General features: G+C 44.6%; 1 protein-coding gene across 1 annotated transcript in view; it reads left to right on the top strand.

Annotated features, from left to right (window-relative positions):
* The window catches only part of LOC115129870 (potassium voltage-gated channel subfamily H member 7-like), a 72,150-nt gene that overhangs the window by 31,582 nt on the left and 20,177 nt on the right, over positions 1-20,391 (top strand). The window contains exons 4-9 of the mRNA XM_065018814.1: positions 3,573-4,043; positions 7,680-7,703; positions 8,631-8,845; positions 16,299-16,724; positions 19,483-19,721; positions 20,042-20,202. Of these exons, the coding sequence (XP_064874886.1) occupies positions 3,573-4,043; positions 7,680-7,703; positions 8,631-8,845; positions 16,299-16,724; positions 19,483-19,721; positions 20,042-20,202 (1,536 nt within the window). The remainder of the gene's footprint in view (positions 1-3,572; positions 4,044-7,679; positions 7,704-8,630; positions 8,846-16,298; positions 16,725-19,482; positions 19,722-20,041; positions 20,203-20,391) is intronic.

Here is a 20,391-nt window from a genome sequence, read left to right as displayed (position 1 = left end):
TGCAAATATTACTACTGTCTGGTATCATAGCAACAGGGGATGGTGTTTGTGCATGCACTGGCTGCTGTGCAGTGTTATCTATGTGTGTTTGCAGAGAGAGTGCCATGCTCCCTGCGTGTACTTTTACTGCAGTGGGCTAAATCAGGGTCACACAGAGTGTTTCTTGGTAGACTTAAACAAATCTACTTTGAAACAAAAGTATACACCTCACACACATGGTTATGGGCTTCAAATCAAAGTGTCTTGGTCACATACACGTGTTTAGCAGATGTTATTGCGGGTGTAGCGAAATGCTTGTGTTTCTAGCTCCATCAGTGCAGTAGTATCTAACAAGTCATATCTAACAATTTCACAACAATACACACACATCTAAGTAAAGGAATGGAATTAAGAATATATAAATATTTGGTCGAGCATTGTCAGAGCGGCATAGACTAAGATACAGTAGAATAGAACAACATACAGTATATACATATGAGATGAGTAAAGCAAAAAGTGTAAATTATATTAAAGTGAGTAATGTTCCATTATTAAAGTGGCCAGTGATTTCAAGTCTATGTATGTAGGGCAGCAGCCTCTAATGTGCTAGTGATGGCTATTTAACAGTCTGATGGCCTTGAGATAGAAGCTGTTTTTCAGTCTCTCGGTCCTAGCTTTGATGCACCTGTACTGACCTTGCCATCTGGATAATAGCGAGGTGAACAGGCAGTGGCTTGGGTGGTTGTTGTCCTTGATGGTCTTTTGGGAATCCTGTGACATTGGGTGCTGTAGGTATCTTGGAGGGCAGGTAGTTTGACCCCGGTGATGCGTTGGGCAGACCGCACCACCCTCTGGAGAGCCCTGCGGTTGCGGGCGGTGCAGTTGCCGTACCAGGCGGTGATACAGCCCGACAGGATGTTCTCAAATGTGCATCGGCAAAAGTTTGTGAGGGATTTAGGTGCCAAGCCAAATTTCTTCAGCTGTTGCGCCATCTTCACCAGACTGTCTGTCAGTGATGTGTACGCCGAGGAACTTGAAGCCTACCACCTTCTCCACTGCAGTCCTGTCGATGTGGATAGGGGGGGTGCTCCCTCAGCTGTTTCCTGAAGTCCACGATGACCTCCTTTGTTTTGTTGACGTTGAGTGAGAGGTTATTTTCCTGGCACCACACTCCGAGGGCCCTCACCTCCTCCCTGTAGGCTGTCTCGTCATTCTTGGTAATCAGGCCTACTACTGTTGTGTAGTCTGCAAACTTGACAATTGGTTTGGAGGTGTGCATGGCCAAACAGTCATGGGTGAACAGGGAGTACAGAAGGGGGCTGAGCATGCACCCTTGTGGGGCCACATTGTTGAGGATCAGCGAAGTGGAGGTGTTGTTTCCTACCTTCACCACCTGGGGTGGGCCCATCAGGAAGTCCATGACCCAGTTACACAGGGCGGGGTTCAGACCAAGGCCCTCAAGCTTAATGATGAGCTTGGAGGGTACTATGGTGTTGAATGCTGAGCTATAGTCAATGAACAGTATTCTTACATAGGTATTCCTCTTTTCCAAATGAGAGTGCAGTGTGAGTGCAGTGTGCAGTGCGATGGCATCGTCTGTGGATCTATTGGGGCGGTAAGCAAATTGAAGTGGGTCTAGGGTGTCAGGCAAGGTAGAGGTGATACGATCCTTGACTCGTCTCTCAAAGCACTTCATGATGACAGAAATGAGTACTACGGGGCGATAGTCATTTAGTTCACTTACCTTTACTTTCTTGCACCTATACCATGTCACATATAGAGTTGAAATGTATTACATTTTGAGTTTGCATCCCAATATTACACATCACAGAAGACTGAAATATAACAAAACTGTTTGCCATAGAAACACCAGATGTTTGACAAGTTTTTTTGAAGTAAAGTTTACAATTTATGAAATTATGAAAAATATGAATAACATTTCACCTATGAGGCCACTAAAGGACCATTTGGTCATTTGATTGCAGGGCCACAGTGGCGCTAATGTCACCTTTAAAAATAGTAACAGGCCAATCTAAACTTTTTTTTTTATACCGCAAATACAATAGGATATTGTCAGACGGCATGCTTAATTTGCTAAACAATTAATAAATTGATTGCTTAAAAGCAATTGATGTTTTCTGTGTGCGGGGAGGGGGGCATAAGGGGATATGCTTATGGTGAGGTAGACGTGGCGTCTTTCCTATACTTCCATTAATATATTGATTATGCACTTCTTCATTCATTGAGATGATCGGGACAGAGACAATTAAACCATTGACAAATGAAAATACCCAGAACCAGATGCATTCCCACTGAAATATGTGTTGATTTTTGTTATTTATTGGAATCTAGCTGGTGTGTAAAAGTAACACCTTCGAAGTAAGCGTACTACACGTGACAGCATCTAAAAAATTGGTTTCCTATTCTTCGTCACGAGTGTCAACGAGAGAAAAACGAGCGGTGAGCACAGCAAAAGAACACTGCTGAACCTCGTCAATCATCTCTCTGCTATTCCCCACGCCGCCGTTAACAGTTCAACACGGAACAAGACGAAGGCATGTGTAATATGATGTAGCAAGGCACGTTAGCGCGCGAAAGCACAAAAATCCAGAGGGATATGGAGTGGGAGAGTGTTTGTTTTTTCTTCATAAGTTTATGCTTGTTTTTTTTTTAGAAGCTTTTCGATTTATAGAATAAAGTGCTACTGCATCAGGAAAATGACTTTTGGAAATGGTGTTATTTTATGTTATTTTATGAAATTCTTCACTTATGTTTTCCGTTTTTACTTCAAATGTACTGTTTTAATTACAGAAATAAAGACGTCGACGTCTCCAGCAGTATATAGGTTGTCCATTTTCCCCTTTTCCATTGCTCGGTGTTAGGTTCTGTAAGGGTTCTGTAAGGGCCACTGTATATCTGTGTGTTTGTTAGGTCACCCCGGGAACACTGGAAATGAGATCTTCTGACGAGGCCCCCAAAGTCCTTGAATGCAAGATGCCTCCACTTCAGACTTCCTAGAAACGGAACTGTAACCACAAGGTTTAAAGTCGCCCTCATAACGCATTGACAGATTCACTGGTAGCATCATTTGGACAAAGACGATGTCTTTCTCCTCTCTCCGAGGGTGTTAAAATCAATCATAGGAAACCTGTTGTAATTTGATATTTTAATGGGACTCTAATATATTAATGGCGGTTGCTTTATTTCATCAAACGTCTGAATAATTGAAGGAAGCTGAAGACGGGAAGCTAGGCCGTTGGGATGAGAGGCATATGTTGCTGCTCTTTTTGAAATTACTGTCGGCTAGCTCCTTTTGAACAATATTGGCACTCACTGCTTGATGTCTGGGGAGTGAGCTGGAAACTGGATTAGCATGAGCTACAGAGCATCTATCCAGCCTCCCCTACTTGTTTCTACCTAGTCACGATCAAATTAAGAATTCCTCCACAACGAATGAAGTCATGACGAACCACTCTGAAAAGGGGAAGAGTTGTGCAAAAAACTATTTCTCTTATTGTTGAAAATATTCCAAGCATTGCTGTTGAACAATTGTACTCTCTCTATCTCGCTCTCTCTTTTTTCTCTCTCTCCAGGGAAAGGTAGATTCTTTTGTTTCCGGCTCCCAGCCTTACACCTCCTGGGCATCAGTAAGCAGTCCCTCCCTCAGGAGGACCCTGACGCCGTCATGATCGACTCGCCCCGCCGCAGCGGAGAGTCGGTGGCCACCCGCGACTTCCGGTCACTGCCCACCCGGGAGAGCTGCAGCCCCTCCTACACCAATGACACGCGGGCCCTCATCGGCCCCAGCCACTGCTCCACCCCTGTGTCGGGACCCCTGGACCACTCATCCCCCAGGGGGCCCGTCTGGGCCAGGCTGGTTCCCCAGGCGGTTCCCCAGGCCCAGCCTCAGACTGTGGGCACTCTGGCCCCCTCCATCTCAGGCCTGACCCCCACCGCGTCCAGGGAGTGTGTGTGTAGTATTCGGAGGGCCTCCTCCGCTCAGGACATGGAGGGTTTTGGCTCCAACTCCAAGATGGCCTTCAGGGACCGACACGCAAGTGAAGGTATGTAAGTCAACACCACCTCCATGGTCGGAAATGCTTGTCCCCATCCATCCGCCTCACCCTGAGATATTATGTTATATTAAATCAAATTGCCCTTGCTGTTCTTACGCAGTAGATTTGGTCCCAATCCCAACCATTGTTATCATGTGGTACAAATCAAATCTGACCTTGGATCAGTGAATGGGGGTAACTCCCCCACCTCAACTGTACCTACTCTTAGTCATCAGGCAGCGCCACATCTATCCTGACTCCTGAATTACCACACCTATCCTGACTCCTGAATTACCACATCTATCCTGACTCCTGAATTACCACACCTATCCTGACTCCTGAATTACCACACCTATCCTGACTCCTGAATTACCACACCAATCCTGACTCCTGAATTACCACATCTATCCTGACTCCTGAATAACCACACCTATCCTGACTTCTGAATTACCACATCTATCCTGACTCCTGAATAACCACACCTATCCTGACTTCTGAATTACCACATCTATCCTGACTCCTGAATAACCACACCTATCCTGACTTCTGAATTACCACATCTATCCTGACTCCTGAATAACCACACCTATCCTGACTTCTGAATTACCACACTATCTTTCCTATCCTGACTTCTGAATTACCACATCTATCCTGACTCCTGAATAACCACACCTATCCTGACTCCTGAATAACCACACCTGAATTACCACATCTATCCTGACTCCTGAATAACCACACCTATCCTGACTCCTGAATTACCACACCTATCCTGACTCCTGAATAACCACACCTATCCTGACTCCTGAATTACCACACCTATCCTGACTTCTGAATTACCACATCTATCCTGACTCCTGAATAACCACACCTATCCTGACTTCTGAATTACCACATCTATCCTGACTCCTGAATTACCACACCTATCCTGACTTCTGAATTACCACATCTATCCTGACTCCTGATTAACCACACCTATCCTGACTCCTGAATTACCACACCTATCCTGTCTTCTGAATTACCACATCTATCCTGACTCCTGAATAACCACATCTATCCTGACTCCTGAATTACCACATCTATCCTGACTCCTGAATAACCACACCTATCCTGACTTCTGAATTACCACATCTATCCTGACTCCTGAATAACCACACCTATCCTGACTTCTGAATTACCACATCTATCCTGACTCCTGAATAACCACACCTATCCTGACTTCTGAATTACCACATCTATCCTGACTCCTGAATAACCACACCTATCCTGACTTCTGAATTACCACATCTATCCTGACTTCTGAATTACCACATCTATCCTGACTTCTGAATTACCACACCTATCCTGACTTCTGAATTACCACATCTATCCTGACTCCTGAATAACCACACCTATCCTGACTTCTGAATTACCACATCTATCCTGACTCCTGAATAACCACACCTATCCTGACTCCTGAATTACCACACCTATCCTGTCTTCTGAATTACCACATCTATCCTGACTCCTGAATAACCACATCTATCCTGACTCCTGAATTACCACACCTATCCTGACTTCTGAATTACCACATCTATCCTAACTCCTGAATAACCACACCTATCCTGACTTCTGAATTACCACATCTATCCTGACTCCTGAATAACCACACCTATCCTGACTCCTGAATTACCACACCTATCCTGACTTCTGAATTACCACATCTATCCTGACTCCTAAATAACCACACTTATCCTGACTTCTGAATTACCACATCTATCCTGACTCCTGAATAACCACACCTATCCTGACTTCTGAATTATCACATCTATCCTGACTTCTGAATTACCACATCTATCCTGACTCCTGAATTACCACATCTATCCTGACTTCTGAATTACCACATCTATCCTGACTCCTGAATTACCACATCTATCCTGACTCCTGAATTACCACATCTATCCTGACTCCTGAATCACAGATCACCTTTCCACCCACAGTCAACATGTACAGCCCCAGACTCTCCCTGTCTCTGTACCCAGCTAATATTTATATCCCTCCCTACACCATTGAATCTGCATTTCTCATTCAAAGGGCCCCTGCGGCTGACACTGCAATATGTCTACTTCACGATAATGAATGGTGCGACGGCGACAGGGCTTTTATGTGGGTCGTCTTCCATCACTAGCTAGCTACGTACAGATCTGGAATCTCCTCTCACCCCTCCACCTTCCTCCCACCTCCCTCTCTCTCCCGCAACACTATCCCATCGCAGACAATGGTCGTAATATCAAAGGTAACAACCCCACGTTCCTTGAACATAGCACGGGTATAGAATATATGGCCTGAACTGCTTGCTGCATGGGTTTTTTCAACTCAACAACAACATAAGTCTGTGGTGAATGCTAGTGCTGGATTGATACATTTGTGAACTCCTCTGAGAATGCCATAGAGGCTTGCACGGTATAGTAGTAGCATTATTCATGCTGTAGTAAGACGTGACCTGTGAGTGCCCTGCAAGCTTACAGATCCCTTCTGATAGTTCGGGAAGAAATCCGGCTGACTTTTAACCTGCCGTGTGCCTGCATGAAAACAAATCTTGCCTCTCGTTTCCATAGAACCGGAAATCTATAATAATCACTGACTCATAATAGTGGTTGTCTTCGCCTGCTGCCAATAGTTCCTTTTACCAAAGGCAACTGGTAGGCTATTTTCTTTGACCTGTGTCAGACAGTCGAAGGGAATAGAGGGATGGTTTTGTCTGTTTGCTTGCTTGAATAACGTCCTCCGTTTTGTCTCCGCTTTACCAAAAAAAGTATTCCGATCCATGACGACATCACTAGTCATGGAATACTACTATTATAGATCAAAAAACGTAATGATACTGTAAGTAATTCTACCACAGGAGGTTGGTGGCACCTTAATTGAGGAGGACGGGCTGGTTGTAATGCCTGGAGTGGAATTAGTGAAACCAGGTGTTTGATACCATTCCATTTCCGCCGTTCTAGCCATTATTATGAGCCGTCCTCCCTTCAGCAGCCTCCACTGAATTCTAAGTCACTGGAATGTTATCAAATGTCTGAGAGCCTTTTAACCTCCAGAAATGAATTAAATGACTGTACTTTCCTCTGAAATCAATCTCTTTACTAGCCTCAAAGTGCATTCTGGATCAATACCTACCAGAGGAGGCTGTTGGGAGGAGCTGTAGAAGCACGGGCTCATTGTAATGGCTGGAATGGAATTAATGAAATGGAGTCAGACATGTTGTTTCCATATCTTTGATGTATTTGATACTGTTCCAATATTCCATTTACAATGAGCCCGTCCTCCTATAGCTCCTCCCACCAGCCTCCACTGATACCTACTCCATTGAACATGGAAAGATTTGGAGGAGCATCTGATAAATGTTATCAGCCATCATTTGTTTTCTTAACATTAGACCTTATGTCTCCGATTTCCGGGATATTTTTAATTACCGTAACATAGTGGCCAGATTTCTTTACCTCTACTAAAAAGAAATCACTCTGATGTTGCTCAAATAAATGTAACATGACACTCAGGAAGTGCCTGCAGAATTACCCTGACCTTTGACCCCTCCCTTCTCTCTGAGGTCACTTCCTCTTTACGCTGCTCTCTACCTCCCTCCCTCTCTCTCTCCTGATTCGCTAGTGTCTCGGTCCTGGATGGCTGGGGGTATGGCTTGAGCTTTTCCTATATGTCTGTAATGCACACATACTGTAACGTACAATGCTGCTGTAGCATGTATTCAAGCTGCGCATGTCTTTTGTGTGTGTAAGTATCACTACGTATTCAAGCTGCGCATGTCTTTTGTGTGTGTAAGTATCACTCACTGTATTCTCAACACTCGTTTGTGAAAAGGGCAGAATGAGTCATCCCTCCATCTTCTCATTTTGGATCAACAGTTGACACGTTCCCTCTCTTTTCCATATTGCCCACAGTAGTTCTACGTGTGACAGTGTGAGTGTTGTTCAACGTGGTGAGGTTTTATGGCAGTGTTGTACTGTATTTTCGCATAGTAACATAGTAGAATATTTGTGGATGTATGAATCATGAAAGCCATATCCATATGGTGTCATTGAGTCAAAACCTCATGACAGAGTATACATTTACTTTGTTTGTGGACATCAATATTTCACTAAAATGGTTCATTACACCAAGTTTGTCATTTCTACAGCTGTTGAATGGGAGGTAACAGGATCAAGCAGAGGGTTAGGGTGGATCTGTCTGACTGTTGTATTTCTACTGTTGTCCTGTGGTTGTTCACTTGTCTTGTGGCAGCAATTGAGTTCACTCAAGAGCAAGAAACAGTTCCATACTCACATTCCCACGCATAACAAATAGACACAGCAGCCTATTGACACACCTACCACATGAACCACACTTGAGGTCTCCTTTTATCCCATTAGCATACCGTCAAACCGTCAAGCTGTATCAGGACACACGTGCTAGCATAGCCTAGCATCACCGAGCTAGCCTAGTATAGCATCGCCGCTCTAGCATAGCCTAGCATCACCGAGCTAGCCTAGTATAGCATCGCCGCTCTAGCCTAGCATCACAGCGCGAGCCATTTCCAAACCTCTCCATTAAATTCTTCTCCAGGACCCTTCAACCAGATCAAATCCAGTCTTCTGGGCTCCACGTCTGACTCCCACCTCAACAGATACAGCACCATCAACAAGATCCCCCTCATCACGCTCAACTTCTCAGAGGCCAACAACGACAAGAAGTGCCCCTCCCCTGCTTCCTCCGAGAAAACCATCATAGCCCCAAAGGTCAAGGACCGAACACACAACGTCACCGATAAGGTCACGCAGGTAAGAGGTCATGAAAGGCCCTGTGCTTTGTGCTCAGTAGAGTTGGGGCTCACTGACATAAGCCAAGATGTTGGAGCTTCACTCAATCAAGTATAATGTTGGAGTTAGAATCCATTCTCTAGAATCTGTTCCATACAGAGGACATGTCTTTTCTGTGTGTTTGTTCTGTACAGACAGTTACAGATGTATCGTGTGCTGTAGCTGGATGTACTATTACCTCATTGAATAATCACATGAATAGTCATCTGCCCCAATGTTATACATTAGAGAGCGGTAATTATCCCCTACCCCACACACACACACACACACACACACACACACACACACACACACACACACACACACGGAACACCACCAGGTCAGAACACAGTGTCTGTACACGCTGCTCTGGTGTTACTGTCTGACGTTACCTAATTCATTGAAAGGGAAAGGGGGATACCTAGTCAGTTGTACAACTGAATGCCTTCAACTGAAATGTGCCTTCCGCATTTAACCCAACCCCTCTGAATCAGAGAGGTGCGGGGGGCTGCCATAATCGACATCCACGGCGCCCGGGGAACAGTGGGGTAACTGCCTTGCTCAGGGGCAGAATGACAGATTGTTACCTTGTCAGCTTTCGGTTACTGGCCCAACGATATTACCACTCGGCTGAAACTCAAGGGGCTTGTTTTAATAAGTAAACCGGTGAAGGTGTATATCACCCGTAGCGGGCATCAGGACAGATTCTCTTACCAGGGCTCAGAGATACACTCTAGTTACACACAGGTTAGAGGTCATCCTCACCATCCTGTCTGCCTGTCTGTCTGTCCTCCCCGTGGAGAGTGCGTGTGCGCAGTACACCAACGCCTCCTTGTGTCGGTCCCTATGGGGGAGGTGGAGGGAAACCAGGATGCCTGTGTGCACTTCTGCCTGCGTGCTTGCCTGCATGTCTGTGTGTGCGTGCGTCTGTGTGTCGCTATGGCAGAGCTGGTTGACCTTTAAGATCTGTCAGGGCCACTTTGTCCAGAACAGACGAGAATGTTGCTGTTCTACTGATAATGTGTATACCAGTGGCGGTTGGTACGGTTTAAGATGAGGGAGGATGATTATTTTTTTAATGAGCATGGCCTTATTTCTATTACAGCATATTGGATGACTGTCATTCATATTCCATTCACCCAGTTCAATGTAACATCGATACGTTTGGGCTACTCCATGATACTGTACCCATCATGAGGTTGCTACAACCTAGCCGATGAATTCAAGTTCACAACCTAGGTGCATATCATGAGGTTGCTACAACCTAGCCGATGAATTCAAGTTCACAACGTAGGTGCATATCATGAGGTTGCTACAACCTAGCCAATGAATTCAAGTTCACAACGTAGGTGCATAGGCCGAGAGAATTTTGAGTAATCAAGGTGACAGACAGTGACACATTCAATACCGCCTTGCACACTCTTGCCTACAGCTAGCTAATCCAGGGTGTAATCATTAGTCCAGCAAATGCAAATGAGAGTTCTGTTGGACTAATTCAGGTATGTTTATCCCCATTTTGTTTTAGTTTATGAGACATTTTTCAACAGAATTGGTGGAATGAATACACACCGGATCACACGCAAACAGTTCACGGTCGTAGCAGCCACATAAAAACATCATGATCACTTTGCTCGTTGTATATAAACTCAGCAAAAAAAGAAACGTCCTCTCACTGTCAACTGCGTTTATGTTCAGCAAACTTAACGTGTGTAAATATTTGTATGAATATAACAAGATTCAACAACTGAGCCATAAACTGAACAAGTTCCACAGACATGTGACTAGCAGAAATGGAGGAATATGTCCCTGAAGAAAGGGGGGTCAAAATCAAAAGTAACAGTCAGTATCTGGTGTGGCCACCAGCTGCATTAAGTACTGCAATGCATCTCCTCCTCATGGACTGCACCAGATTTGCCAGTTCTTGCTGTGAGATGTTACCCCACTCTTCCACCAAGGCACCTGTAAATTCCCGGACATTTCTGGGGGGACCCTCCGATCCAACAGGTCTCAGACGTGCTCAATGGGATTGAGAACCGGGCTCTTCACTGGCCATGGCAGAACACTGACATTCCTGTCTTGCAGGAAATCACACACAGAACAAGCACAGTGTTGAGATTGCCTGCAATGGCAACATGCTCAGTCTGATGATGCTGTGACACACCGCCCCAGACCATGACGGACCCTCCACCTCCAAATCGATCCCGCTCCAGAGTACAGGCCTCGGTGTAACGCTCATTCCTTCGACAATAAAAGCAAATCCGACCATCACCACTGGTGAGACAAAATCGCGACTCGTCAGTGAAGATTACTTTTTGCCAGTCCTGTCTGGTCCAGCGACGGTGGGATTGTGCCCATAGGCGACATTGTTGCCGGTGATGTCTGGTGAGGACCTGCCTTACAACAGGCCTACAAGCCCTCAGTCCAGCCTCTCTCAGCGTATTGCGGACAGTCTGAGCACTGATGGAGGGATTTTGCGTTCCTGGTGTAACTTGGGCAGTTGTTGTTGCCATCCTGTACCTGTCCCGCAGGTGTGATGTTCGGATGTACTGATCCTGTGCAGATGTTGTTACACGTGGTCTGCCACTGTGAGGACGATCAGCTGTCCGTCCTGTCTCCCTGTAGCACCGTCTTAGGCATCTCACAGTACGGACATTGCAATTTATTGCACTGGCCACATCTGCAGTCCTCATGCCTCCTTGCAGCATGCCTAAGGCACGGTCACACAGATGAGCAGGGACCCTGGGCATATTTCTTTTGGTGTTTTTCAGAGTCAGTAGAAAGGCCTCTTTTGGTGTCCTAAGTTTTCATAACTGTGACCTTAATTGCCTACCGTCTGTAAGCTGTTAGTGTCTTAACGACCATTCCACAGGTGCATGTTCATTAATTGTTGATGATTCATTGAACAAGCATGGGAAACAGTGTTAAAACCCTTTACAATGAAGATCTGTGAAGTTATTTGGATTTTTACTAATTGTCTTTGAAAGACAGGGTCCTGAAAAAGGTCTTTCTTTTTTTGCTGGGTTTATCATTTCTTCTCGCAACTATCTACGCTCTCTCCCCCTCTCACCTTTTCCTTTCGCTTGTGGACTTCAGTGCACAACACATCAGCTCTCTGTGACCAGGCAAAAAACCTTTCCAAGCCAAACCTTCATATCATGACTGCTTACCTCTACACACAGCCTACATTGTTGTCACATCATAGTCAACTAGAACTAACAAGTTTGTAAACTCGCTACAATCATGCAGTACAATGTACAATCAGAAAGGAGTTTACCAGTTACACTGGCGAGCCCCGGTGGCAATACATGAATAAAACCAAAGCTTACCTTGACTTGGAAGAGTTCCAGTGTTGGATAGCTATAGCCAGGTAGCTAACATAGCATCCCTCTCTGTTTGAGCTGGGTGTTTGAGTAGGCTAAACTAGCTAGCTGCATTTGCTAGCTAAGTGAAAGTGAATGTTTAAAAAAAATACAAATAAATATAGCTATCTCTCTCTCTCATCTCTCTTGCTTCTCCTTAATTTTGGAAGAAATTAATTTGTTCAAAACTGTTCGACTATTGTCTTTCTCTTTAAGAAAACTATTCAATACATGTTATACATTGCAGTGCTGGCTAGCTGTAGCTTATGCTTTCAGTACTAGATTCATTCTATGATCCTTTGATTGGGTGGACAGCATGTCAGTTCATGCTGCAAGAGCTCTGATAGGTTGGAGGACATCCTCCGGAAGTTGTTATAATTACTGTGTAAGTCTTTGGAAGGGGGTGAGAACCAAGAGCCTCCTAGGTTTTGTATTGAAGTCAACGTACTCAGAGGAGGACAGAAGCTAGCTGTCTACACTATGGTGCTCACCTACAGAGTGATGCTGAGGCTACTGTAGACCTTCATTGCAAAACAGTGTGTCTTAATCAATTATTTGGTGACGTGAATATAGTTATATCTAAAAAAGGATAACTTTTTTAATGTTTCACAATATAGATTTTTATGAAATTCACTGAGGAGGATGGTCCTCCCCTTCCTCCTCTGAGGAGCCTCCACTAGTGTATACAGTATATACTATACAGTATCTGGCACCGAGTTTTCCTTAAAAGCAGATCTTAGTTTGTCATTGGCACTAAGGGCATCTTCTAGTTTAGAGGACATATGCTGGTGTGTGTGTGTGTGTGTGTGTGTGTGTCAAATCAAATCGTGTGTGTGTGTGTGTGTGTGTGTGTGTGTGTGTGTGTGTGTGTGTGTGTGTGTGTGTGTGTGTGTGTGTGGGTGTGTGTGTGTGTCATACATCTCAATAGTGGGTTGCAGCTTATATATTCCAACCGGATCTTAACATTTGTTGTTATTATTTATATAGCTCAGGGATGGGCAACTCCAGTCCTGGGGGCCAGAGTGGTGTCACACCTCTTCCCCATCCATAGCAAACACAGCTGATTAAACAAATTGCAATCTAAACTGAAGATCATGATTAGTTGACTATTGGAGTCAGGTGTGTTAGCTGAGGCTGGGGCAAAAGTGTTACACCAATTAGGCCCCCAAGGAATGGAGTTGCCCATCCCTGATATAGTTCCTATTGGATATACCTACTGCAGTGGAACGTTGTTGTCATACAGCAGGCCTATGTCAGATAGAGTTATAGTTGATCATCTAGACTCATAACAGCCTCTTGTTTCTCCTTCCTGCTCGTACGTTTGGTTAGCAACCATCTGCTGCTTACTGCTGAACAGATTACATTGAACACGTTCTTTCCTTTTCACCATCTCATTCTCAGTCGTTTGATCAAACTAGACAGTTGGATTGTATTTGCTTGTTTCTTTGGTATTTGACATATTTCTCTGACTGTGGCGCCCTGAGCTCCTGCTCCCCGTTCGTCCCCTGTGGTCTGGCTGTGAGGCTCACACTGTTCCAGCCGATGTCTGGAGACCAAGTCTCTCCAGAGTTTGTTTAGGGAGACGTGCTCTGGGCTGCAGAATAAACACGTACTGTAGTCTGCTGGTTCGACACAGAACTCAACCACACTAAACAGATGGATGATTGACATGAGGAGATCTGAGTCTGTGCCGTAGATTGATAAGCAGCGTCAGTGCACGTTGATGCTCCACATAAAACAACTTGTTTGGCACTTAATGTTCGTTCCATGAGGTATGATTTCTCCAGGTTTGGATGGTTTTGCTTCAGTTTTACCTGTCGTTATGTCATGGCTTTGCTTCAGTTTTACCTGTCGTTATGTCATGGCTTTGCTTCAGTTTTACCTGTCGTTATGTCATGGCTTTGCTTCAGTTTTACCTGTCGTTATGTCATGGCTTTGCTTCAGTTTTACCTGTCGTTATGTCATGGCTTTGCTTCAGTTTTACCTGTCGTTATGTCATGGCTTTGCTTCAGTTTTGACCAATTTTTTCTTTATTGTCAACAATACCTGTTGTGGGTCACGTGACAAAGCAGCACTGGCCAAGACAGGAAATGACACTCTGGTATTCCAAATCCTCCAACAATACAAACAAATAAGGTGAGAGGGTGAAATGAACAGACCACTCATTTGCATACATTTATTCCAGATGAGAGAGTTAATTTGCACAACAGCAAATGAATCCACACTAGGTGCATTAAATAATTATGTCTGAATAATTTATTTAGTAACAGATCAGGGGGAGCAACGTGCTCAACTGAGCTCTCATTCTGCAAATTGACTCCTCCCTGGGGTTGCCAGCAGGCTCAGAGACAGTTTACCTATGGTTATGGCTCAAATTAGATGTCGCCACTAACCACAGATATAGGATCAGATTTACCGACCCAACATTGATTAACCGGATCATATAGGCCTAGAAACATCTGACCCTGGATCAGAGATTAGGTACTCATTTTACCAACTCCTTACAAGTGCAGTAGCCCAGTAGGCCACATCGACTAATCTATCCACATGGTATGTGAATCTGCCTGATTTATGTCATCAAGTCACAAAACAACATGTTTGTTCAAAATAGGGTTTCTCGTGACAATCACTGCCTTGTGCTTCTTTTCCACTTAGAGCAAAGGGCAGTTTGATGAAAGAAATAAAACTGCCCGTAGCCTAATTACCAAAACTTTCAATGAAGATAACTACTGTGGCTGGACATGAATAATGAAAAAGCTTTTTCTCTCTCTGCCCTTTACTTGGTGATTTGCTTTAAAGGGTGTCATATAGTGGAAGGTTGTTCTATTGACCTGAAATCACACAGGGGAGGGGACAGAAGACATCTAATAACCAATTTCATTATAATCACTTAAGCCCGCCGCCCTTCATCCCACTCAATCACAGGGGTCGCCGAGGCGATCCCTGCCAGGGTGCGACGAGGAGTAGGCCTAGATGGTGGGGGAAATAATTGGAAATAGTGGAAATAATGACTTGAATGGACCATCATGGAACATTGACTTGAATGGGGATTGCCATTCTAGTCATTCTAGTTCTATGGTGAAGGCGACCGAAATGGAGCCCTAATTTAATTTCCAAGGCTCTATTTCAGCTCGCGCTTCTCTCCATCTGCAATAATTACTTCTCTGCCCTTGGGTGAAGCACTTTACCTTTCTCTCTCCTCCTCTCCCTCCCTCTCGCCACAGTGATAATCAGCCATGAGAAGCAGAGACAGAAATGTCTTCCCTGGCATTGGAGTGTCAAGCTGCAGAATGAATGACCATATCCCACCACCTCCTACCGCGATAATCACCTTAGTGTCATTGAGACTATTATCTGCTCTGTGATATTGATTTTAAAAGTTAACCAGGGACAGGCCATACTCTAACTGGAATAGTTGGGATATTGATGCAATTAAACATTCCTTAAATAGGGGTTTTCCTATGGAGAAGCACCTACAAGGACATTCCCGTCATATGACTTGTTTGCAATTTGCTGGCTAATACAGTAAGATACTAAACTAACATGTACTTCTTTAAGTATGTATACGTGGCTAATGGGTACTGTAGTTTTGGAAGGATGGTTAAGACCGTGTTCTTCCATCAATATTTCCCACGTAACTGATTTCCTCTTGGAGTTCAGCGGTGTTTAGTGTCCAGTGATCGACTCGTAAAGAATGTATAGTATGCCTGAGGAAGATAAGCGACCTGTATATGAATGTACAAATGTATAGTTATCCTCCCAACAGCCAAGCACGAGGGGCAAGCTGATGATGTTAACCTTTGTTTATTTTCATCCATAGAATTAACTTCATGTTATATACAGTATACAGTACAGACCATATACATGTACAGTATGCATCCATAATAGCCTACATATAGTCTGTTATATACATTAGTTTTAAATAGTCTTATACAATATTTACATCCCACTGACTTCAGCTTGAATTTCCTTAGGATTCTATAGGATTCATTCGCTCTTCTAATACATTGATCCAAGCCACCATTTTCTTCGTCTTCACTTTACGTCTTCTTAACTCTTCCCTCCTTCCTCCTCAGGTGCTATCCCTGGGCGCAGATGTGCTTCCTGAGTACAAGCTCCAGGTGCCGCGCATGGACAAGTTAACCATCCTCCACTACAGCCCCTTCAAAGCGGTGTGGGACTGGCTCATCCTGCTGCTGGTCATCTACACGGCCATCTTCACGCCCTACTCCGCCGCCTTCCTCCTCAACGACCTAGAGGAGCAGAAGAGGAGGGAGTGCGGCTACTCGTGCTCGCCGCTCAACGTGGTCGACCTCATGGTGGACATCATGTTCATCGTGGACATATTGATCAACTTCAGGACAACCTATGTGAATCTCAACGAGGAGGTGGTCAGCCACCCGGCGAAGATAGCCATCCACTATTTCAAGGGCTGGTTCCTCATCGACATGGTGGCTGCCATCCCCTTTGATCTGCTCATCTTCGGCTCGGGATCGGATGAAGTAAGGGAAAACGCTCAGACCCTTTTCTTACACTGCTAAGCCGAGCTGAATCGGAGTCAAACCGAGTTGTACTGTGCTGTGTTGGCCCATCGGGTGGAACAGTAGCTTTCCAAGTTCTCAACTCTAGAAATGGAGGGAGGGAAAGACGGAGCTAGAAAGATGCAGGTCAAATTAACGATTGTTGGACTGCAGTGAGAGGGAGAGACGTGTTCCTGCGTGTGAGAGGGACAGAGGAAGAGAGAGGGACGATTTATCTAGTCTGATTACACCCACAGGATGTCAATATCTCAGCCGAGCAGCGACTGCTAAGTGTGTCCCTTGCTGGCACGTCACATAGCGGGACGGGACAGGGTACATGATGTTCCAGGGGAAAAAAAGATGTCTCCTGCAAAATGATGACAAGTGAGCATGTGTAGGGAGCAGTGGTGTGTCAGAGCAGTGATTTGTCGAGTCATTATTTACCATCAGGTGTCTTGTACTGGAGAGTTGCCCCAAGTCTGGGGTTGTCAGTGAATGGCAGGAAGAGGAAGTGGAACAGACAGACGAGTGGTGACCTGCCACAGCGTGTGTCCATGTAATATAGCGTCTCTCACTTTTCAGGAAATAAGCAGCAGAGGCTACATTTTATGATAACATGTAGAGTATTTTTAAATCTAGTTGGTGCTGAAACGGAGAACAATATGCATAGATGGCTTTCTTTCATTGATCCCCATATTCTGAACCCGTTCTCTTAATGTTTTCTGTTGAGTCTGTCGACAAAATTGTCATTAAAACCTTATGTAAAGGGATATATGTACTGAAAACCCCCATAGAATGAAAACTCCATGAGATAATCTGTTGGCCAGCAAGTGTGAGGGTTTTCAGCGGTTGAATTACATTTATACAGAGTGTGCAAGGTAGCCACACCTGCAGGGCGTGTTACGCAACTAAATATGCTAAGTCTGTAGACCAAATAGTGATGAGTGCATGGGAAAGGCGTGCGTAGGAAAGGCATCAATTCCTAAATCGGGATCGGGGCCCATGAGCGAAGCTAGAAAACCCTGTTGTAGCCAGTAGCCTATGGGATTATGTCTTCTATTTCAGACAGTGGTTGAACATAAACCGTCATGTGCTGTCTGCCTATCAGGGGTTGTGTAGAGTGTACAGGCCAACACAGATGACTAGCCAACCCCATCCCGGACACATTTCATTTACCACCAGAGTTGTTAGGGAGAAGCTTTAGCTCTCCACTCTTCAACTCACAAGCACTGCAGACTTGAGCAAGTATTTTACATCAACCATCAACTAATATACCCTACTAAAGCCCCCCCTTTTGCACACAAACCCCTCAGTCACTCTGCACATCCGACATTCCAGTCAAGATCAACAGTTACGATAAATTCTAAAAACATGGAAAGAATTTCTGATTGATTTAGGATATGCCCTGTCAGTCTGAGACTGATTTCTCTTCCCGGTTGAGAAATACACTCTTAGAAAAAAGGGTTCCAAAAGGGGTCTTTGGCTGTCCCCATAAGAGAACCCTTTTTGGTTCCAGGGTTCTACATGGAACCCAAAAGGGTTCTACCTGGAACCAAACGTGTTCTACGTGGAACCAAAGGGGTTCTTCAAAGAGTTCTCCTTAAGGGACAACCAAATAACCCTTTTAGGTTCTAGATAACACCTTTTTTTCTAAGAGTATAGGAGACAAAAGCTGCTGTAAATGATTGCAGCGATTTAGGGGGAAGATTTGGGTGGATGGGCCAGGCGGTTTGTAATGGAGCTTTCAGAGCCTCAGCAGCAGCATCCGTGTCCCTCAGCAGAGCACATTCATCTGTGACAGAGTCAAGTCAGTGTTGCGCCATAAATCAGACCCCCTTCTATGAGACAAGGAACCATAGTCACTGTCAAATTGAGTCTCATGTGTAAACGAGAGAAGCCCCCTGTAAAATAAATGCATACAGGTGCAGAGACCTGGGTGACTGTGGAGGACGAGAAGCAGTAGTAGTAATGACTTCCCTCAGGATACTACTATAATTGTCAGTCCTGATGAGATGGGGAACAAACTATTAGCGTTTCCCTCAGACTGACTTATGCTGTTTGCAGACTGTGCGACGCTAATACATCCGCTCTTATCTCATGGCAGGCCGCGGTCATTTATTTTTTTGTCACCGTGTTAATTTAGCTGGGTAGGAACCGAGATGGAGAGATGCCAGGATCGAGACTGTTTAAAGGAAAGTGAACAGAAGGCAGGAGGGGTGGGAGGACAGGAGAGGCGTGGTGTTTGCTTTCATGCTGCCTGGCTGGAAAACTTGGACGTTCTCTGTCATTTTCTTTATTGTTCTTTAAAAACATTTTTTTTTTCTGCAGTCATCTTAGTATCAGTGTGTAGGCTTGATAAATCCTCCTCACTCCTCATAACAACATTTTAGAGTGATGGAAATGTTATATTATAATTTATATTATTGCCACTGTTCTCTGCTGGTTTAGACAGCAGTCTATTTTTTTTTTGCAGAGGTCACTTCCATTGACACACTGTCATATTCAGTGATTTAGAAACTGGAATAAGAAACTGGATTGTGGTCATTCAGCCAAGCTTGATTGTAACAGTACTATCTTAACCCTAACTCCTAACCTTTGATCTGACCTTAAGGGTACCTCTAATAACAACAAATTGCTTCCTGGTGTGGTGCATCCAATTAACAAATAACGTGTCTGCACTATACTGCAACACTCAAACCCCCAGCCAATCACAGCTCTGTTTACTTCTATGTCCCCTCAGACCACCACTCTGATTGGCCTGCTGAAGACCGCCCGGTTGCTCCGACTAGTTCGCGTGGCCCGTAAGCTGGACCGATATTCAGAGTACGGCGCCGCTGTCCTTATGCTCCTCATGTGCATCTTTGCCCTCATTGCCCATTGGCTGGCCTGCATCTGGTACGCCATCGGTAATGTGGAGAAGCCCTATCTGGAGCACAAGATTGGCTGGCTGGATAACCTGGGCGTGTCCATTGGAAAGAGGTACTAGGCAAGATCAAATATACTGAATTTCTGAATATCGTAACAATATGTACCATGGACTTGTGCCTCAATGTACCCCAATACTATTTACTGTATCACATGACTCTTTAATAACGATGCAGTTGAATGATAGGAAAGAACGTCATGATTTGTTAATTCAACTAAGAAATATTGGTAAAACCAAGTGGCGCAGCGGTCTAAGGCACTGCATCTCAGTGCTTGAGGCATCACTACAGACACCTTGGTTCAATTCCAGGCTGTAGGAAAAATACCATGAAATGTATCGAACCATGAACTGAGTGTACCGTCTCACCCCCTAGGTACAACTACAGTGACCCCAGCTCTGGTCCGTCCATCAAGGACAAATATGTCACGGCCCTCTATTTTACCTTCAGTAGTCTGACCAGCGTGGGCTTTGGCAACGTCTCCCCCAACACCAACTCCGAGAAGATCTTCTCCATCTGTGTCATGCTGATTGGCTGTGAGTTTGTCGACTGTACTAGGACTGAAAACAGATGGAATGAATGAACGAACAAACAAATGAATACATTATACACATTTCTACAATAAATCACTATTACTGTGAAGGCAAGTAGTACTACTCAATAAGTTATTGTACTACTATATTCCTAGCTACTGATTAATGAAGGGAAATTAGAATATTGCTAAC

This window comes from Oncorhynchus nerka, linkage group LG5 (genome assembly GCF_034236695.1).
Source record: "Oncorhynchus nerka isolate Pitt River linkage group LG5, Oner_Uvic_2.0, whole genome shotgun sequence".
Taxonomy (NCBI): domain Eukaryota; kingdom Metazoa; phylum Chordata; class Actinopteri; order Salmoniformes; family Salmonidae; genus Oncorhynchus; species Oncorhynchus nerka.
This window is presented reverse-complemented; position numbering and strand designations above follow the sequence as displayed.